Source organism: Pimephales promelas, chromosome 14 (assembly GCF_988280905.1).
Source record: "Pimephales promelas chromosome 14, fPimPro1.hap1.1, whole genome shotgun sequence".
In the NCBI taxonomy this organism is placed as follows: Eukaryota; Metazoa; Chordata; class Actinopteri; order Cypriniformes; family Leuciscidae; genus Pimephales; species Pimephales promelas.
In genome coordinates this window covers 1,776,481-1,799,000 of record NC_142782.1, presented here as the reverse complement: position 1 = coordinate 1,799,000, position 22,520 = coordinate 1,776,481, and the positions used below count along the sequence as shown (strand labels likewise).

The following is a 22,520-nucleotide window of genomic DNA, read 5'->3' as shown; positions in this document are numbered from 1 at the left end:
ATTATCATTATTTTTATCATTACTCAGTGCGGAAACAAGCTGCCATAGTTATTTCATGTATGATTGTATTAAATTAGTTTGTGCTGTCTCTGCTGCACTTTATTTCAAGGTGAATTTCACGCATTAAATAATTTATCCTCAATACTATTTTGTTTATCGCAAAAAATCATGACGTATTTAATAATGTAATTGCTTGTGAATGGTTTCATTTAGTCTGTAAAGATCCGCGTGATTGTTCGCTCCTCCAGTCCTCTAGGCGGCGCGTGTGTCTGACGTCATCAGCAGGCGCGAGGCTGGAGCAGCATGAGCCGATGTGTTGGTATCACGTCTGTGGATCATCGGTGTTACTCAAATAAATCTGATAATCATGCCGATGAAGGGAAGATTCCCCATCCGGAGGACGCTGGAGTATCTGCAGAAAGGAGAAATTGTGTTTAAAAAATCGGTGCAGATTATGACCGTCAATTACAACACGCACGGAGACCTGAGTGAAGGCGCAAGGTCAGAACAACAGCTGACTTTATCTGTTAATTGTGTTCAAAGTCAATATGTCGGATAAAATACTACACTTTGTGTTGTGTAATGGCAGAAGAAGATTAAATATATGAGAATTGAAGGTTAAAAACATGATGTTTCAAAGTCACTCGTGTGTGTGTGAAGGATAATTTGTATGTATTTGACAGGAAGTTTGTGTTCTTCAACATTCCTCAAATCCAGTACAGAAACCCCTGGGTTCAGATAATGATGTTTAAGAACATGACGCCGTCCCCTTTCCTGCGGTTTTACCTCGGTGAGTGTTTCACTGTCTCTCAGGCTGTTCTCAGATCGGCTTGATCCTCTAATAACTCCTGCCTCTGTGTTCAGATGATGGAGAGCAAGTGCTGGTGGATGTGGAGGGAAAGCATCATCAAGATATCACACACCATGTGAAGAAGATCCTTGGCAAGTCGGAGTAAGTAGCAGAGCATGATGGGCTGTAAAGTCCCCATGAGATCAAACTCGCGTCACACTTGACTTCACATTAGGTGTGTTTCACTAAATACCAGGGAAAGTAACGGTAACACTTTACAATACGGGTGCACTAATAAGCATTAATTCATGCTCAACTAATGCACAGATAATACTGAATTAATGTGTAACTAATGATTATCTAAGCTATTCATTAATGATTACCACATTAGGAACTAATTAAGAGTCTGTAAGGTTAATGTATTATTTCATACATTAATTGTTATTAATTAAATATGTAATTGTGGATTAATTCCATAATAACTCATTTTTTCACAGATAATATGACAGGTACACTAATATGCATTAATACATGATCAATTACTTCATTGTTAGTGCAAATTCATGTGCAAATTACTAAATGACTAGTTAATAATGACGTGCCCCAACAAGTAAAGTCATAACATAATGATACCTTTGCAAATCATTAGCTAGTGATTAATTAAAGCAGACAACTGGAAGTTGAAGTGCATAGCTTTGACTAATTGTGGTAATTACACATTAATTCACACTGTTAGTTATTAAAATATGTTATTAAGGAATTAATACACAATGACACATTGAATTAATAGCAATTCATGTATTACTTAATCTATTAATCATATAGACTCTTTATTAGTTGCTGATGCAGTAATCATTAATTAATGGTTTAGTTCTTCATTAGTTATACATGAACTCATGATTATCTGTGCATTAGTTAAGCATGAATTAATGCATATTAGTGCACCCGTATTGTAAAGTGTTACCAAAGTACTTAAAAAAAAGTTAAAATATGCCTATGTCAAATAACTTGGATGCATTTTCTTGATTATTTTGCTGTATTTCTAGATTAAATCTCACACTAGAGATAAACTAAAATGCATAAACGACATTTGTATGTATTCGAAGTTGCACTGAATGTCAGCTTGCTTATTTTGCTCAAGATCAGGATTTATTGAGTCCACATGTCATGCAATCTAGAAACTGCTTCTAACCGCAGGTCGAGATCTGTCGCTCACACACGCACCTCTGCAACGCTGTTTGCGAATGTTCGTTGTAACGACAGTTTCGGGAAACACAGACTCGTTGAACTGATGATAACGACAGAACTTGTGAACATAGTTGGCTAATAGGGCTGGGTGTTGAGACAAATTTCACAATTCGATTCAATTTCGATTCACAAGCTTGCGATTCGATTCAATATCGATTATTTTGGATATCAGTTACAATAAATGGCAAATTTCCTCAAGGAAATCAAATCTCTGAACTAATGCTGTAAACTATGGGAGTCTAGTTGTGGCCTATAGGCTTCATTAGCCTAATATGAAGGTAATAATGAACTGTTTTGTAGCTATACAAACACTTAAATTACACTTTTATTTATTTTTATAATAAGAAGATTATATGAAATATAAACATTTAAATGGTGGCTGTCATAAAAACTTGCCAGATTTATTCAAATATGCATTAAATATTGAAGAACATTAAGATTATAATGCATATGTAATATGGTGTATATATTTAGCACAATGCTCCTCTCTAGAGTTATTTTTTCTAGCTGACTAACGAGTTCATGTGGGTTTTCTGAAGTAAATATGACGATACATTGATTACAAGCTGTTTAACTGACGTCTTTCCACGGTTGAAACGCTGATTGACTGAATCAATGTGACGTGATCCGGATTTGGATAAGTTGTACTCTATCTTTAACACACTTTCAGATGCTCATTCATGTTTATTTGGCGCTGTGACTGGTATTATTAAGCCGGAAGAGAGATCAGCGCTGCTGCTTCTCTTGATCTCACGCCACAGCGCCAAAACGCTATTTATGTTTTTGAATTTCTAAAGAAAATGGACGTAATTTAAAAATTGAGACTTTGTTTCATATCAATAGTAACAAAGGACAAAGATTATTGCGTTTTTTAGATGCGCGCAGCCGCGAGACACCGTCCCATTCATTCAAATGAAACAGGATGACTAATCGATTCTTGAGATTTAAGAATCGATATCGGTTCGTAAAAATGGAATCGATTAATATCGAGAAATCGTTATTTATTACCCAGCCCTATTGGCTAACGATGCTTTTGGGAAACACACCCCTGATCACATTGACCACAAAATCTCCTGATCTAGTGAGATATAATGTGCCTGTGCTCTGCTCACCCGCTGTCTGTCTTCCACAGTCAAGTTCTCGAAGCTGAAGCTCTGGCTAAGATGGAGTTGTCAAACCCCGCTAACTTCGGGCCCAAGAAATATTTCCTGCGGGAGTGTATGAGTGAAGTGGACGGTCAAGTTCCTCATCCCGGTCTTGTCCCGCTTCCCAAAGAGATGACTGGCAAATACAGGGCCAAACTGGCTGCGACATCCGACAACTAAAAACCGTTACAGTGGCAAACGCAAGAAGGAAAATCTTAATTAAACTAATATGTTTGTGGTGAGTGAATGTGATTTTGTAAGTTTAACCCGTTAGGGAAACGGATTGTGATGGACTATGAAAAGCAGACTTGATTTATAAACATGTTAAAATAAATACTTTCTGACCACATTTTCTAGCTGTAGTTTGTTTACGCTGGTCTCTGGAAGTCAGTTGCTAGTTCTGCCTTTTCAATGACATCACACACATCGTTAAAGACGGCAAGCGATGATTTTAGAAGTTAAAATCGAAATAAAAATATGTAGTCTAAAAATATATATACACTCGCCTAAAGGATTATTAGGAACACCATACTAATACTGTGCCTTCAGAACTGCCTTAATTCTCCGTGGCATTGATCCAACAAGGTGCTGAAAGCATTCTTTAGAGATGTCGGCCCATATTGATAGGATAGCATCTTGCAGTTGATGGAGATTTGTGGAATGAAGCTCCCGTTCCACCACATCCCAAAGATGCTCTATTGGGTTGAGATCTGGTGACTGTGGCGGCCATTTTAGTACAGTCAACTCATTGACATGTTCAAGAAACCAGTTTGACATGATTCCAGCTTTGAGACATGGTGCATTATCCTGCTGGAAGTAGCCATCAGAGGATGGGGACATGGTGGCCATAAAGGGATGGACATGGTCAGAAACAATGCTCAGGTAGGCCGTGGCGTTTAAACGACGCCCAATTGGCACTAAGGGGGTAAAGTGTGCCAAGAAAACCATTACACCACCACCACCAGCCTGCACAGTGGGAACAAGGCATGATGATCCATGTTCTCATTCTGTTTACGCCAAATTCTGACTCTACCATCTGAAATCGAGACTCATCAGACCAGGCGACATTTTTCCAGTCTTCAACTGTCCAGTTTTGGTGAGCTCTTGCAGATTGTCGCCTCTTTTTCCTATTTGTAGTGGAGATGAGTGGTACCCGGTGGGGTCTTCTGCTGTTGTAGCCCATCCGCCTCAAGGTTGTGTGTGTTGTGTCTTCTTCACAAATGCTTTGCTGATACCTCGGTTGTAACGAGTGGTTATTTCAGTCAAAGTTGCTCTTCTATCAGCTTGAATCAGTCGGCCCATTCTCCTCTGACCTCTCGCATCAACAAGGCGTTTTGGCCCACAGGACTGACCCATACTGGATGTTTTTCCCTTTTCACTCCATTCTTTGTAAACCCTAGAAATGGTTGTGTGTGAAAACCCCAGTAACTGAGCAGATTGTGAAATACTCAGACACCAACAACCATGCCACGCTCAAAACTACTTAAATCCCATTTCTTTCCCATTCTGACATTCAGTTTGGAGTTCAGGAGATTGTCTTGACCAGGACCACACCCCTAAATGCATTGAAGCAACTGCCATGTGATTGGTTGATTAGATAACTGCATTAATGAGAAAGTGAACAGGTGTGCCTAATAATCCTTTACGTGAGTGTTGTTACAACTGCATCTGTCTTGGGGAAAAATCAGCAGTGATTGATTTGATGCAAGAGTTACACTTTAATGTTTAAATTGTGATGGACTATGGAAAGCAGACTTAAACAAGTAAAAAAATAATTCCTTCTGACCACATTTTCATTCAGTCGGTTTTATTAATTATTAGTGTTACATTTATATGATTCCTGATATTGCTCGGTGTAAACACACAACATTATCCAAAAGCAAATGGACAGGTTGTTAATATTACTGACAAATATGCTGCTCTGTTGACAAAAAAAAAAAACATGAGTAATCACAAAAAGCATTTCATTCAGCAACTCTATGCTAGTGTGGAAAATATAAAGAAATAAATCTTCAGCTCTTCAAATACAGTGTATATTCTGTAGAGGAAAGCCTTGACGAGATAATGTTTGTTATTCACGACAGCGTTGATGGGTAGAGTGAACAATTCAATGAAGGATTATTAAAACATGCAGTAAAACAGGAGATTTAAGCATATCAATGGAGGAGAAGGAAACTCTGATGACTCTAAACTAGCTTTCTGGATGTGTCCGTATAAGTGCTAAATCATTTAGGTGCAACAGAAATCAGTATATAAATAGAAAAAGTTATAAACAGATCTAAATTACATACATCCAAGATATCCGACATTGATTAGACAAATCAAATTTTGTCAAAGAAACAGAATTGCCATCAAGTCACTGGGATAACAACACAGGATTTCTATTTAGTGCTTATCCATTAGATCAATAACATGAGAAAATGATGATCAAAGTTGCAGGTATTCAAGAAAAACTGAAATAAAAGTAGCTTTGTGCACAAAATACTGACTTTGTTGAACAGAAAAACTGTTACTTTAGATACTTCGAGCAACTTGGCATAAAAACCTACCCATTTATATGACTTGAAACTACCTATTAAATGGAAAATAACACTAAGGTTTTGTTCGCAAAAAACATGAATTTGAATATTTACCGATGCTCTTATTAAATTGCAAATTTCAGTTGATGCGATTTGTTTACAATTCTATGCATTTGTGTTTCTCTTGCACAGAAACTTGTCATTTGTTTTATATTGTCTAGTGCATCATTAGCATGTTTGTATGGAAGCTTGTTTCCGCAAACAGAATAAAACATTATAAAAGATAACTGCAAGTTTACATCTCGCAATTCGACACTTTTTTTCACAATTGCGAGTTTATATCTCGCAATTTTGACTTTATAATACGCAAATGTGCCTATATCACACAATTCTGACTTTCTAACACAATTGTGAGTTTATATCACGAAATTGCGACTAATATGCAACTTGTCACAATTGCGTAATATAAAGTCAGAATTGCAAGATATAAACTCGCAATTGTGTGTTAGAACGTCAGAATTGCAAGTTATAAAGTCAGAATTGAGGAAAAAGTCGCAATTACCTTTTTAATTTTTTATTGTGTAACCACAAGTTTACATCTCGCAATTCTGATACTTTTTTTCGCAATTGCGAGTTTATATCTCGCAATTTTGACTTTATAATACGCAAATGTGCCTATATCACACAATTCTGACTTTCTAACACACAATTGTGAGTTTACATCACAATTCTGACTCTCTAACACAATTCTCGAAATTGCGACTAATATGCGACTTGTCACAATTGCGTAATATAAAGTCAGAATTGCAAGATATAAACTCGCAATTGTGTGTTAGAACGTCAGAATTGCTAGTTATAAAGTCAGAATTGAGGAAAAAGTCGCAATTTCCTTAAGTTTACATCTCGCAATTCGACACTTTTTTTCCACAATTGCGAGTTTATATCTTTCAATTTTTACTTTATTATATGCAAATGTGCCTATATCACACAATTCTGACTTTCTAACACACAATTGTGAGTTTACATCTCGCAATTCTGACACGTTTTCTTTTTATCGCAATTCTGACTTTCTAACACACAATTGTGAGTTTATATTTCGCAATTCTGACTTAATATCACGAAATTGCGACTTATTATAGTCACAATTGCGTAATATAAAGTCAGAATTGCAAGATATAAACTCACAATTGTGTGTTAGACCGTCAGAATTGCTAGTTATAAAGTCAGAATTGAGGAAAAAGTCGCAATTACTTTTTTAATTATATATTGTGTAACTGCAAGTTCACATCTCGCAATTCTGATACTTTTTCTCGCAATTGCGAGTTTATATCTCGCATTTTTGACTTTATAATACGCAAATGTGCCTATATCACAAAATTGACTTTCTAACACACAATTGTGAGTTTATATCTCGCAATTCTGACTTAATATCACGAAATTGCGACTTATTATAGTCACAATTGCGTAATAGAAAGTCAGAATTGCAAGATATAAACTCACAATTGTGTTAGAACGTCAGAATTGTGATATAGTCAGAATTGTGTGTTAGAACGTCAGAATTGAGGAAAAAGTCGCAATTACCTTTTTTATTTTTTATTGTGCGTCGTAAACAAGCTACCATGTGTTTGTAACTGAAAACGAAAGTCGTTTTGTTGGGTTTTGCGTGGTCCGCTACTGTTTTCTCTTCTGCTGTTGTAGTGTGTGTTGAAGCTCCTTCAGGTTCTCCGACAGAAGCTCCACCTCATCAGAACGTCCGCTCAGCTTAGCGTCGAATATGTACGCTCGGATATTGTCAATCTGTTGCAGCAGCAGCTCTTCCTCGATCGTGTCGTCATTGTCATCATCATCTTCATAGAACGGGTTGTTTGACGCGGCTGGAATCTCGTCGGAAACCTCTTTAAAAGGGTTCCCATCGGAAACCTCTTTAAAAGGGTTCCCATCTTCACCATCTTCTTCAAAGGGATTTCTAGGCGACTTTGCTTTCCCAGCATCATCATCATCCTCATTCTCAAATGGGTTGTACTGTTTCTTTCCGTTGGCCGTCTGAGAGTTTGAAGGTTCTTCCTCGACCTCTTCGAACGGGTTTCTGGCTGGTGTGTGTGTGTCCAACAGGTTTGGGCTTCCGACGGAGCGCTCGTCTTCCTCGTTCGGTTCTCTGAAGTCTGGGGAGGTTTTAGTGTGTGTCCTGTGCTCCAGCTCTCTCTGCTGTAGATGTTGGATCTGGCTCTGCTGGAGGTCGGTCTCCTCGGCCAGTCTCTGTGAGAGTCTGATGGCTCGACTGGTCTGCTGAGAGTCGAACTCGTCCTGAAGTTGCCTGAGGTTCTCCTCCAGCATGGCCACCTCATCGCTGCGGTTCGCGGAGCGAGCCTGGCGTAAGAACGACTCGATGTTGTTGATCTGCTGCAGAAGCGGGTCGTCCAGCTCCGAGCGAGTGTGTAGCGTGTCTGACTGCGGGAGCCAGCCGGCAGCTTTGGTCATGCGTGGACCGGGAACATCACCGTTCGTGCTGAGGGCCGGACGGTTCTTCTCGTTTTCCAATCGACGCTTCTGTGCCTCTAAGCCTGCCTATGTTACGCGAGACAAGAACAGAGTTACAATCCGCTTTACGCCAAACGTCACATCAACAACATTTTAACATCCAAATGTTAGCATTTTTTATGTCAATCTAGAAGATATTTTGAGGAACGTTGGCCACAGATATACATGATAATGGCTAGATGTCTGGCCAATGGAAGTCAACATCCGCACTGGCGGCCATCTTGCCACAGGCAGCTCGCTCACTCGTAACGTTGTGTTTTAATGGTGCATGTACTTTTTAAATAACCATAACTTGCTCAATTTTCTACCGGTTTGGTTTGTTATAAATGTCCAGCCCGTTCTCATCCTTTAGCATCACATAGAACGCTATATTACGCACATGGCACCCTTTATCGTTAATATTCACGCGAACCCAAGGCGTCATAAATCCTTTAGCGTAATATGAGACTTCCCTACCCTACCCCACACCTAAACCTAACCATCACAGCGCGTGTTATATTAACGATAACAGATGCCATGTGCGTAGTATAGCGCCGTTTTGTCATATAGCGTTCTATATGACGTTAAAGGATGAGAATGCGTTGAAACGTCAGATGTAGTGATGACACTGCACACTTGTGCATAATAAGTGTATCAATAAATAATCCTCCAGAATAATAGCCACGTTAATAACGTTTGTAAGAAACCAAGATTTCAGCGAGATCTTGTGTTCGTGCTGACCACTCATCTTACATCAGGAACCACAGAGCTTGCCTGTGACAAGATGGCCGCCGGTGATGACGATAGAGACTCCGCCGTAAGACATCTAGCCTCCATTATTGATATCTATGACGTCAGCAACCAAAGAGTTGATGGACTCCGTTGACTTTCATACTAGGAAAGTCAATGGGGTGCATCAACTGTTTGGTTGCCGACATTCCTCAAAATATCTTCTTTTGTGTTCAGTAGAAGAAAGAAACTCATACAGGTTTGAAAGAGTAAATGATGACAGGATCTACATTTTAAAGTGAACTCTGGTTCTCTTCTGTCATTTTTGATTTCATCGGAATGATGCGAAACTTGGTGTAGGTGGTGTGAAGACAAAAAGGAAATCATGGACGTGATTTGAAAAGGTTAAATGTCTCACTTGTGCATTATTTCAAAATGGACATTTCTCGTTTTTATGGAATATTGTAGGATCTAGTCGAAATTATTCATCCATGTACATCCTATTTGTATTAATATTCCTGGTAATGTTGAATCAGAATATCTTCTCCTCTCTGATGATGTGGGCGGGGCTATAACCTGTCACTCACATGAGATCAGCCAATAGAAAACCACAGCCATCCAATCAAATTCAAGCCCCACCCAATTTCGTTCTTGTTCCAGAAGCGTTTCACTCGGAAATACACAACAATAGAGCAGCTCAACCAATTTTATGAAATCAGCAAACTGCGATTAAGATGATCAGATGTTGCGTCACCTGTCTCTCCTGCTGAGCTCTTTTCTCCAGCTCCGCTCTTCTCTTCTCTTTCAGCTCCTCGTGTTTCTCCTTGGTGGGGAGGGACGTCAGACCCAACAGTTTCTCCTATGGGATGCAAGTGTTGAACATGAGCTTCTACCAGTTGCACCCATTCGTTCCTAAATGTTTAACATTTCAAAATATATAAGATGGATCACTTTTTTTTTCCAGTACTCCCATAGCTAAGCTATTAACAGAAGCTAAGCTAAGTGTTTACAGAGGACAAAATAATCAAATTTATACAAATTAGCTTTGATTCAAGCTCTATCTGCATTATAATATTCATAGTGAGTGTGTGTGTGTGTGGACACTGATGACCTCTAGACAGGGAGATCAAGAGAGAGCGCGTTTGCTGCAGTGTTACTGTAATATGAATGTAGAATATAATTTAAAGGTGCATTGCGCAAGTCTCTGAGTTTTTGCAGAACTACGCCCCCTCTGGCGACAAGCGAAACTGCAACTAGACAAACGTTTTATTTTCTTTGTCTTACGTGGAGTTTCCGTTGGGGTTTGAGAACTGTGTAAGTGTAAAGACCGTTTAATAAGAACATATTTTATAAAGACCGTTCACTTCGTGTATACAGACAGGAGCCATCTTTGGAAATAGTCTCGACTAGTCAAACCACGAATGCCGTTCATACAGTTCAGAAGTTCGCTCACTCAGATCACTCAGCAGGACGTTCGTGGTTTGACTTGTCGTGACTGTTCTCCTGTCTGTATAGACGAATCCGACGAGCGTTCTGTGTAGGCTGCCATCTTGTGGCGACGCCATTACTGAGCTGTTACACCGGCAGACATATGCACCGTATGTAAACAAACCTCGGTGATAACGCGAACGCACCCTCGATGACAGCTACAGCCAGGCAGAATGACTAGTTGGGTTGATGATGTTAGACAGTGGCCTCCAGTCACAGATGTACAAACCATCTTACAGATTATTTATGAAAATAGCTTGGCAAGCTAGCTAGGCTAACGTTTGCTAACGAGTAAACTATAAAAAGATCTGTCCATTTGGCAACAATAAATGAATTAAATCAAATAAACAAATTCATGTTTTTCATTTGTGTCCATTATTTATCTCATTTTCACATTGCAACGGGCAAGGGTAAGTTAACGTTACAGCTAGAAAGTATACATAATATCGACCAATTAGTGTTTTTAAACCATGGAAAGAGGTCAATATGACAGCAGGAAAACAATTATGTCACATAACGTTACATTTAGCTCAGGAAAGCCATTTAATGACCATAGCATGTTAATTGAATAGAAAAAATTGCAAGAGAGGAGATTTTGCTGATCATTATATCACATATTTATTATATATTTTTTTACTCATGTCATTAAATAATTGTTATTATACGCGAATGTCCACGTCTTGTACTCGCCCAGGAAATCTGTAAACCGTGGGGCAGTCGACCTGGGTTATTCACAATGTTTTCTCTTCTATTGATGGCGCACCTGAATGAAGAGCGTGGCTGTGTATCGCACCATCCTCTGCAGCTGCAGGGCTTTCGGGTGAGGCTGGACCTCGTCTTTCAGGCCCAGCGTGAGGATCTTCTTACTGATGCCAACAGGAACACACACAAATGCACTCTGAGAACCCTGATACATCCATCATATGGTACACTAGGGCTGTCACTTTACGTGCAAAAATCATAATCGGACCAACCAACTAGGGATGCGCGGTATACCGCTATTGCAAAAATACCGGTATATAATAAATTTCAAACGGTACAATATCATCATTTTGTTAAATTCGGTATTTGATGAGCTGCTGTTCCGAAGTTCTCCACTAGGCGGCAGTGCGCTACCGAAACTGCCGCGAGTCACGCGAAACTGGCAAACGAAGGAACACGGTGGAAATGAAGCTCATTCGGATTTCTACACGCCCGAAATTAATAAATAGAGAGAGTATGAGTGAAACAAGGCATTACTTTGCCTACTAAATTAATGAGAGTAGTGTAGAAACAGACCTCAATGCACCACTCTGCAAACTTTGCTTTCAATAATGTGTTGCCATGGAATGCAACACATCAAATCTGCCGAAGCGCTCGTCAGTTGCTCATCCGGACTTCAAGAGATCAACTGGTGAGTTCATCATTCAAATGATTTAATTTAGACTTTTATTGAACACCGAACAGCGCACATAAATAAGCTAGCTTATCAATTTTATCAATAAATAAGCTTATCAATTAAATATGATACGGTAAACACGGAATCTCAAATCTTCTTGCATGACACGCTAGAACCAATTCAGTTTACGTCTCATGATCTCATCATTTTTGCAGTTTCAAACAAATATATTCATTTAATTTGAATTAATAAAGCATAAAAGTGATAGTAAAATGAATGGCGTTGCTGCCGCTGTGGCGACCCATAGAGAGAGAGAGAGATGGTAGTAATATAAATATTAATAATATTAGCCTACAATTAAGCTACATTTGTCAACATTCACTAAGGAACCTGGCCTAACAATATAGCATTGATTAATCTAGATCAATCAGTAATAAAATGCCCTAAAAATGTAATATCCTAATAAATGTTTAGCATCATAACATTACTTTTTGCAATGCATTATATGCATAATATGAACCCAAACACAATAAATGCAATAAATGTTGATAATTCTCTGTTGATGCATGACAGCTAATGGTTTACGTCATTTCATTATTCTATTATGTTAATCTATTATTATAGATATTAACCTATTTTAATTGTATAATATCAGTGTTTTTTTTCCTCCCAAATCAAAATTTTACCTACACATAATTTGTTTAATTTTAAAATTTTGATGTTTTTTTTTTTTTTTGGATACTTTTCTTTGCACATATGGTAGTTGAGAGTTTCAAGCAGTGTTTAATAAAATTGTTTCAATTCACTTAAATTTAGACTTTTTTTTTTTCCGACTGTGGTATCGATTTAGTATCGATACCGAGGTATTAGGTTCTGGTATCGCATCGAAGCCAAAAATTGTGGTATCGAGCCATCCCTACAACCAACACAAGTTTCGAAAACCAAAATAGGGAATTGATTTTTTTTTTTGGACCAAAAGTGTGTTTTAGTTGGACAGATCAATACAGCTATTCGCTATTACTTCAATGCAAGTGAACAAGCGCGCCATTATTTGTTGCGTGTTCAAGTAAGCCAGAAATGCACATATTCTGCGATACGCTGTGTTTAATATATCATGAGGATCACGAGTTGCGTGTTTGCACCAAATCCGTCTTACACGGTCTTCCCCAGAAAAGTGAGTGAACACAGAAACGCCAGATTGGCTCGTGATTCGACAGCGTTTCCCGCCAAAATTCATTTTTAGAGGGTGTTAATCTCAATCCCCGAATGTTGCGCTCCTGTTTGTCATTGTGCTGAAACTACACGCTAATAAATCATCAGAATTCAGAAATGTTGCTGACTTGTGCGTCTCAAACGCCCTCTTTACGCTCGTCCTAATGCCTGTTAGGTGTCCGAGGATTTGCCTGTATTTGGTGTTGAAAATGGAAACGTCTTTAGAAATGGAAAATTGATTCAGTGAACATTTACGTCTCAATTCGAGCTGGATTTTTCCACTAAAGTGACAGCCGTATGGCACAGTGTGTGTTCAGTCTACCTGAGGACGTCGATGAGCTCGTAGTATTTCTGGATCTCCATCCTCAGGCCGGCAGCGTTCTCCAGACTATAGGCCGTCTCGCCAGCACTGCGTGCGGAGGAAGAGGACAGCAATGATATCCAAGTACACACCTCAGTTTGTGTTAACTCACTCGGGCTTCAGAGTATTTATTCATTCCCACATTCATTTCCCTCATGTGGTTTCGTTTCACTTTGAATGGAAGTGTGACAACATGCCCCATAGTACATTATAACATGACCTTATCAAATGAATGAATCAAAAAAAAAATACAAGACAAACTAAAATATTTTTTCATTATTAACTTTTTCATAAAAAATAATACCATTTTTTAATACTGAAAATAAACTAATTTTTGAGTTGACAACAAACACACTGCAAAACAGCTATAGTTCAAAACGTGTAATAATTAATAATTCATGAACATCGCCTTTCAGTCTTTATTCACCTTCTCTCGTGGTCTCTCAATAGAATTGATAAAAGAATAGAATATGATCATAGTTCTATTAGGGGCTCATTGTGACAACATGCCCCGCCTGAGCAACTGGGGTTTAAACCCGGCGAGTGTGTTCTGCTGTCAGATCAGCATTAAACAATTAAACTGTTCAATAACAGATATAAGATTAAAGTACGATCAGATTGGACTCATGTTAAATAAACACAAAAAACAGATGAAAAATTAACACAACTAAGAAATTTACATATGGTTTAATAAATATTCAGTGATATCTTTTTAATTTTGGCAGTTAATTTTCGATACGGCAACTAGTAAACACACCAAGTTTCGTCATACCGGCATGTGTGGAAGTGTTTAACCCTAAAACCGTATTCTGGACAAATGTGGGCAAAATAGTTTTGATTTATTTTTTAAAATACTTCCCTTGATCTGAGCGGTTCAAGACTTGGCTACTTTTCCTAAGTTTGCCTCCTGAACACACACAATTGTTTTTGACTCAATTCTACAATGTTAAATGGGTGAAAAAAACTCCTTAATCTTGTATTTGGGTCAAAAATGGGCACCCATAGAAATGAATGGGAAAAACTGTAATTTAGAGCATTCTAAAATAAGCCACCAGGTGACAGCAAAGTCACTTCATCTTTAGGTTTTAGCTCGAAGAACTTATTGGAATATTTTAATATAGTTAAAAAAAAATTTTAAAAAATAAAACTAAGCATAATTTACATAGAAAATATGGTACTTTTTGAAGTAAATAAATTCAAAAATACCCCCAAAATAAAACAAACCACCATAAATGGATAGACAAAACTTTATCGAAGACAGTGATATAACATTTATAATAAATAAAAATTAGGATCACACCCGAGTCCTCTGTGCCCACATTTGTCCACAATTACAGGATTAAGGGCTATAAAGTGAATACGGTTTGAGGGCTACAGCTAGCCGTGCGTTAGTTTGTGCCCCCCACTCCTGCGTTCTCTGTGCGATTATAAGATGATTAGAGAGTGAACTGATGCGCACGAGTAGTGCTGTGTGTGTGTGTGGGCTTACTTGAGCGACTCGGCCATGCGTGTGTACTCTGGAGCCTTGGCTTCAACTTTCTCCATGCACGTCCTTAACCTCTGCACAGCAAACACACACAGTACTGTGGGGACGTCTACGCTGAATGTTAACATATACAATCACAGCAATAAATGGCTAAACGTTTTTGAAATGTTCAGTGTGTGTGTGACACACAAGCTCTTGAAGCTCCGCCCTCTGCGCCGGGAGCGGCAGCTCATTTGCATTTAAAGGGACACACAAAAACTGTGTGTTTTTGCTCACCCTCAAAAAAGTGACAAATTGAACATGCTATAAAAAAATATTTCGAGCTAGAACTTCACACACACACACTCTGGGGACATCAGAGACTTATTTTACATCTTATAAGTTTGTACCTCGTAGAGTTTGACGATATCCGGCACGTGGTCTTTCTCCTCCAGTTTGCGCTGGTAGCGGAGCAGCGCGTCCATGCAGTGATGGCAACAGCGCACGCGGTCCTCATCTTTCTCCTCCAGCACAGAGGTGACGGACGAGATGCTGTTTATGGACCCGCGGCGAAGGGTTTGCTGAGTCACCGGGCCTGGAGAGCCAGTCTGGCCAGGAGCCCACAGCGCCTCCCGGGATCCACTGGTTAATTTATCTAAAAGCACATTACAGTACGTTCTGAAACTCTAACCTGCATGCTCAGGTTTGACTTTATTAATATTTATGCAATATTTGTAGTCTATTTTTGCCATGAGAAAAAACAAAAAACAAAAAAAAAAAAAAAATATATATATATATATATTTTTTTTTTTATTATTATTATTATTAATGCAGTATTTTAGTTTAATATAGAGTCTAGGCCTTCAGAAAAAAAAAAATTTTTTGAAGAAAATTAGCACCATCTGGTTACAGTATAGAGAAAAAGCGTAGAATCATGGTGTAACCACTAGATGGCATGTACAGCTCTTTATGGAGAGGCATGTGAATTCCCCAGATGTTTATGAACACATTTTTTTTGGATTTGAATATATAATTGAAACAATATCAAAAACTATTTCTTATTAAAAAAATGGTAAAAAAATAAATAAATAATTTTTTTTTGTATTTTTGTCAATTTCCCATTCATTTCCTATGGGGGTCATTTTTGATCAAAGACCAAAATTGAGACTAATTTTTTTGCGACCACTTAGCATGCTCGGATCATGAACTCAATTTTTTCTGTGTTCACATACCTAATGCCAGAAATGTCACCAATTTTCATAACATTCGGATGAAGCTTTGATTTTAAAAAAATTCAAAACAGAAAATTATGTAGGATTAAAAAAAACAAACAATTGTGACGCAAAACTGTGGAAGCAAATGCATCATAATTATTGCATGCATATTACTCAGTACCATAACATTTCCTCAAAATATTAATTAAAAAAAATATTATTGAACGACAATATTGCATTGAAGTTAATGGGAGGAAACAGCTACATTTGAGGCGTCCGGCCCCGTTTGACCCGGAGGCGTATAAGTGTAAACCCTTAAATGAGCAGCACCAGAGGGTTAACTAACACATCTAAACGCGTTTAACTCACATGCCATTGGCAGAGGCAGAAACTCAGTGCACTTCCTGCACATGATGGACCCACAGAGCCGGCAATGGTGGCGGCGGTTGCGGATGTTGAATTTCCCTCCACAATCAGGACAAAACGGCACATCCTGGTCATTCACCCACGATACCACCGATTTCTCAAGAGCTGGAAAAACAAGGAAGCACAGTAGTCACATTTAAAGTTATTACTAAAATGGTACACAGTACATGTTTGATATTTAGTTCACATACATCTTATTTGCGCTCCATCCATGCTGGTTCTGTCAAAGGAGGTGAGCTGGAAATGGAAAGCAAAAGTAGTCATGTAAAATCTGCTTATGTATGTGAACGTATTGTAGGAGACTTTAAAACAAAACCGGGGCACTTTAAGCATGTTCTACACATGGACATGCAATGTGTGCTGGGAAAGCATTCGTGTATAATACTTGCCTAGAGTAAATCAACAATCACGCATAATGAAATTACTAAGAGTGCAATGCTCAAACATTCACCTTTTCCAGTCGTATAATGCATTTATTGACTTCAATAACATAATGGTCGATTCTGGCAGCTCTTTGCTTCTTGAAAGAATCCAGGTGACTGCGAGTGGCTCCTATTTCAACAGAAGAAACATTACAGTCGGACCATGACAACCGACTGTGGTCAACCAGTCCCTCCGGAAAAACATGATTATGCGATAACGTGATTCAGTGCATAATCAGCCAAAGTCTGCATATTCACATTTATTCAAATACGCCGCACTTTCGCTGTGTAAATTGCTGATTTCCGTGCAGAATATGTGGGGCTTGCATGACTTCATAATCCTCGCATTTTCGTTGCAAAAAAGTCACACATATCTTAGCAGAAAGTTGAAAAATGTTGCGTGTGCTTCACTCGAGAGCAGCCGTTTCCCCCTGTTGCCATGGGAACGTTACGAAATGACGTAACCTGTTGCCATGGAAACGTTACGAAGCGACGTAACCTGTTGCCATGGGAATGTTATGAAGCGACGTAACCTGTTGCCATGGGAACGTTATGAGGTGATGTAACCTGTTGCCATGGGAACGTTATAAAGTGACGTAACCTGTTGCCATTGTAACGTTATGAAGTGTCGTAACTGGTTGCCATGGGAACTTTATGAAGTGACAGAACCTGTTGCCATGGGAATGTTATGAAGTGATATAAACCTGTTGCCATGGGAACGTTATGAAGTGACGTAACCTGTTGCCATCGGAACTTTATAAATTGACGTAACCTGTTGCCATGGGAAAGCTATGAAGTGACGTAACCTGTTGCCATGGGAATGTTATGAAGTGATGTAACCTGTTGCTATGGGAATGTTATGAAGTGACGTGACCTCTTGCCATGGAAACGTTATGAAGTGACGCAACCTGTTGCCATGGAAACGGTATGAAGTGATGGAACCTGTTGCCATGGGAACGTTATAAAGTGACGTAACCTGTTGCCATGGGAATGTTATGAAGTGACGTAACCTGTTGCCATGGGAATGTTATGAAGTGATGTAACCTGTTGCTATGGGAATGTTATGAAGTGACGTAACCTGTTGCCATGGGAATGTTATGAAGTGATGTAACCTGTTGCTATGGGAATGTTATGAAGTGACGTGACCTCTTGCCATGGAAACGTTATGCAGTGACTTAACCTGTTGCCATGGAAACGGTATGAAGTGATGGAACCTGTTGCCATGGGAACGTTATAAAGTGACGTAACCTGTTGCCATTGTAACGTTATGAAGTGTCGTAACTGGTTGCCATGGGAATGTTAAGAAGTGATGTAGCCTGTTGCCATGGGAATGTTATGAAGTGAAGTAACCTGTTGCCATGGGAACGTTATGAAGTGACATAACCTGTTGCCATGGAAACGTTATGAAGTGACAGAACCTGTCGCCATGGGAACGTTATGAAGTGACGTAACCTGTTGCCAAGAGAATGTTACGAAGTGACGTAATTGCGCGACATGAACATCATCGAAAAGCTGTAAGTCGTAGCATATTCCTTTTGTAAAGCTGCAGAACTTGTTTGACTCATCAGTGTTTTGTAAGTTTGATGTGTTTATTAAGATTTAAAATAAAACAAGATGAGAACTGAAATATTCCAGCACTGTCTGTGATGTATGCTTGCTTATATCATAGGAAGTCATAAACATATGACTCTTTACATTAAGGTAGAAGCCCAGTGAGAACAGCGTGTTGGGGGAATCACTTTTTTTTCTCTTTTTCATCAAATCGCAGTTTTTGCAAGTTCCCGCAATTTCGCCGCTTTTTAAAAGAAAACGGGCCGCATAATTAAGGATTTTTGCCCGCAAAAAAAAAAAAAAAAAAATCACAAAAAAAACTTTTTTTCTGGAAGGACTGGTCAACACCCAATGATCCAGGAACAGCTTGAATGCATGTACAATAACACAACTAACATGTAACTGAATAGCACTGAAAGCAGTGAGAGAGACTTGTTGCGAGTCTTACCGAGCTCCTGCGGCTCCCACATGTACGGGTCCACTCCTCCGTAATAAAACGACTCGTAGCCGCTGTCTGTCCGCTCATCTCCGTCCCGCTTTAACAGCTTGTCTTTGGCTTTCTTTGCCTTTTGCACCAGGCCTGAGAAACAATGACCAATACAACTGAATCAGTTCCTTCACTAGGATGTAAACTAACATGTGTGTTAAAAGTATCAACAAACTAATGATTATTTTTGTATTACTTTTGTACTTGTATTTTACTTGTTTTTATTGTTTGTAGCGCTTTGGGTTTTAGAAAAGCGCATTATAAATAAAATGTATTATTATTAACGCACGCTAGTTGTAACACTCGTTTTAAACACTTCCACACATGCAAGGATGACGAATCTTAGTGTATTTACTAGTTGCCGTATCAACACTATATAGAGAAAACATTACGGCAAAATTCGAAAATCTTTTGGAAGATATCCCCCCTTTAAAAGCTTATCTCCTAAATGTGAATGGTGTCATTGGTTTGATGCACACCAGCTTATTCACAACCTAAGACTAAAACATTCATACTAAGAGCTAAAAAATAATCATTTTGATTTCTCTTTTAGGCTTCTACGGTGTTGTTATTTTGGGCTTTTAAAGGGTAAGTTCACCGAAAGCGTTGTATAGAGACGCCTCATGGTGAAAGATCTGTGTGTGTGTGTGAGACACGCGACCACCTCGGTCCAGTATGGTCCAGAAAGGACAGGATCTGGCCAGGAGATTTCAGCTTCTTCAGCTAAAAAAAACTTCAATTTTAATTTCAGGGAGCTTTTAATTCAGACTTACTCTTCAGCTGACCGCCGACGTGCCGGTTGTCTCCAGAGTGTTCCTCTTCATAATGGCCTTGCAGCTGGTAGAAGGACTGAAGGTCTTTCAGACAGAGCGGGCACAAGAAGCCCTCCTTCACCTCAGCCGAGTCCTCTAATGACGGCGCGTAGATGGAGGCCATGGACGGGTGTGTGTGTGTGTGTGTGTGTGAGATCCACTGCTTCTGAGGTCACGCTGCACCTGTCTGACAGCACCGGCCACCCCAGACCCTTTCCATTACTCAAACAATAAAAAAATATATATTAATGTGACATCTCAACATAAAACACCTGTTTAAATACAATATTGTCTGCACTTTAGTAGTGCCCGTAGGCGGTATGATGGCATAATATAACTCCACTGAAAAATATGATATCAATTATTACCATACATTAATATAATATACACGTAAATAATGTATCCATGTGTTTCTATATATGTTATCATTAATTTAATTTAAATACATTCATATTAAGGAGAGCTAAACTGGGTGATAAATATCTGTTGTGATGTTTAATCTCAAAATAAACATAATTTGGTTTTATTACCGTTATATGAATATTAATGTAAGGTCTGGTGTCATTCCTATAATCTAACGTTAACATACATGTGAAGAGACTTCTCTGATTAGCAGAGACATTGTGAATTTAACAGCTGTTAACTCTCTTTTATGGATTTTTACGCTTATGTTTTAACTTAATAAATGTGCGATTTGTCCTCTATTGAATGTAAGCCTCCTTGTCTGTGTATGATAGTTTGTAAACAGGCCTAACCAACACACTGACAGATGAGAAAAGAACACGTTCATCTACCTTATTCCTTAGCGACAAGCTTTCGGTGTTTTTTAACATCCTCTTAAGAGTGAATGTTTAGTGATATCAGGAATAAAAGCGCTTTAAATGGAGAATAAAGCGGTGATCATATAGATGATCGTGTGACTCTCGGTTCACTAGGCGTGATCACAGGATCTCTGCCTGCGCAAGCGCGTCACATCGGCGTGTCAAAATAAAAGTCCTCTCGAAATTAAAGTCCCCCATTTTGGTGAAAATCAAGTTTTTACTGTTGTTTGTATGTCTATGTGTGTTTTTTTTTAAAACATGCTTTAAGACAAACCATGTGCAAACTCATAAGTCACGCCATAACTTATCTCACTGGAACGGTAAGCTCTACAACGGTAGGAATGTATAATACATTATCTTCAGAAATGATTTAGAAATTCATTATTCAACGCATTATTACACAGAACGTAACTTGAAATATAATTATTTTCATAAATGACTGTAAAACATCCCAAAACAGCACCCAAACCTTGCAAAGACCTTCCTCAGTAATTATTCACATTCAACAGAATGGCAAGTCTCCAGCAGCAGACCTTTCAATTTGTTATTTTTGTGTTAGTATTTTTATTTCTTCAAATTACAATATGCAGTTTGCGTTTAAGGATAAATAAATAATATAAACAATGCAATTTATTTAGTTAAGCATACAGTACGTAATTCCTTTGCGCAGCTGCGCAGTGCATGCGATGCGAGAATCAAATTCTGGTGGTTTTGTAGGCCTTCAGCAAAGCTTATGCTAAGTGGTTAAGTTTCGTCATTGACAAAGACGACTTTGACCAACATCAACGTGCGTGAAAACGACTCTGGAGCTAATTAGATTATAGGAACAGACATTATAAGAAAGGTAGGAATGGAGAATTTGTCTGCTACATTGCTAAATTTGTATTGCAGTATGTTATGCATTGCTTTTATTATTGCTGTATTGTTGGTGGAAACCAGGTGCTTTTGTGACTCATTTTTATGTAGAGAGTCATAAATCAAATTGGTTTTGGCGTAGTTTTACTTAGTTTGGACTTATACGTTGATTGCGCCTTTTACTCAAGAAAGCCACTAGATGACACTGTGTTGTCTATGTGACGAACTATGCAGATTAACAAAAAATATAGGCTACTAGGCTAGCAAGCTATATGTGGAAATGTTAAGAGAAAATAAACAGAGATGTTGAGATCATACAGTGAAGTATTTTATTTAAATAAAATGAATAAAACAAGACTATTGTGGTCTATTTTAGTTGAAGCTTAATATGGGTTGTTGTTTGGTCTGTCTCAGATCATTAAAAAAAAGTGTGCCCCCTATGAAAATGAAATGCCCCCCCATTTGCTTTGTTCTGGTGACGGCCCTGGTGCAGTCTGGTAAACACTCAGGTAGGACGGCGTAACGTTACGATTATAACGTAAGACTGTAGAAACAATGACAGACGTTAGCCTCAGTAAAGTTAGCTTCATTCAATGAGAGAAAATGTGCGCCTTTGGGGTTTGTAGTCTTTGTAATTACGTATTTTCACAGTCTTATACCTCAACGGTTTTACATCAAACTGCGACTTTCTTTACTTTAAAATGTATCTTTTAAATTGACAAACGTCATATGTGTAATTCAGGGCATAATTAAAACGAGATCAAATATTTGTTGTCTCTCGCCATTGACTACCATTCAATATTTTTCCGAAATAAGGTCCCATGGTGGTCTACCGGAAGAGGAGGGACTTGGTTTTTGGTTTTAAATCAATAAGATTTTAGGTTTTCATAAAATAAGTACTGATTGGTCCCTTATCAGCCAATCACAATGAAAGTATGACCTTAGTTTGAATCTGATTGAGCTTCATCACAAAAGACAGTAGTTTATTTTTGACCTGTTCCACTCTGTGTGCCCCCAAAAATACTAACATAACATAAACGTTTAAATAACAACATAATAATAGAACATTAAACATTCTCT

General features: G+C 38.5%; 2 protein-coding genes and 1 long non-coding RNA gene across 3 annotated transcripts in view; 2 read left to right on the top strand and 1 right to left on the bottom strand.

Moving 5' to 3' along the window:
* LOC148973614 (uncharacterized) overlaps nucleotides 1–22,520 on the top strand; it is a 543,652-nt gene that overhangs the window by 481,053 nt on the left and 40,079 nt on the right. The gene's annotated exons all lie outside the window — the stretch shown is intronic.
* mrps25 (mitochondrial ribosomal protein S25) lies at nucleotides 266–3,532 on the top strand. The gene is made up of 4 exons (XM_039674543.2): nucleotides 266–501; nucleotides 684–790; nucleotides 865–952; nucleotides 3,171–3,532. Exons 1-4 carry the CDS (start codon nucleotides 368–370, stop codon nucleotides 3,361–3,363), a joined length of 522 nt encoding a protein of 173 aa, XP_039530477.2. The 5' UTR covers nucleotides 266–367; the 3' UTR covers nucleotides 3,364–3,532.
* rbsn (rabenosyn, RAB effector) lies at nucleotides 4,974–20,733 on the bottom strand. The gene is made up of 12 exons (XM_039674924.2): nucleotides 20,559–20,733; nucleotides 19,726–19,986; nucleotides 18,914–19,045; nucleotides 16,944–17,044; nucleotides 16,684–16,729; nucleotides 16,436–16,597; nucleotides 15,263–15,507; nucleotides 14,877–14,947; nucleotides 13,349–13,435; nucleotides 11,200–11,302; nucleotides 9,703–9,807; nucleotides 4,974–8,267 (listed from the first exon to the last, which is right to left on the bottom strand). The coding sequence occupies exons 2-12, from the start codon at nucleotides 19,886–19,888 to the stop codon at nucleotides 7,374–7,376; spliced, it is 2,109 nt and encodes a 702-aa protein (XP_039530858.2). The 5' UTR covers nucleotides 19,889–19,986; nucleotides 20,559–20,733; the 3' UTR covers nucleotides 4,974–7,373.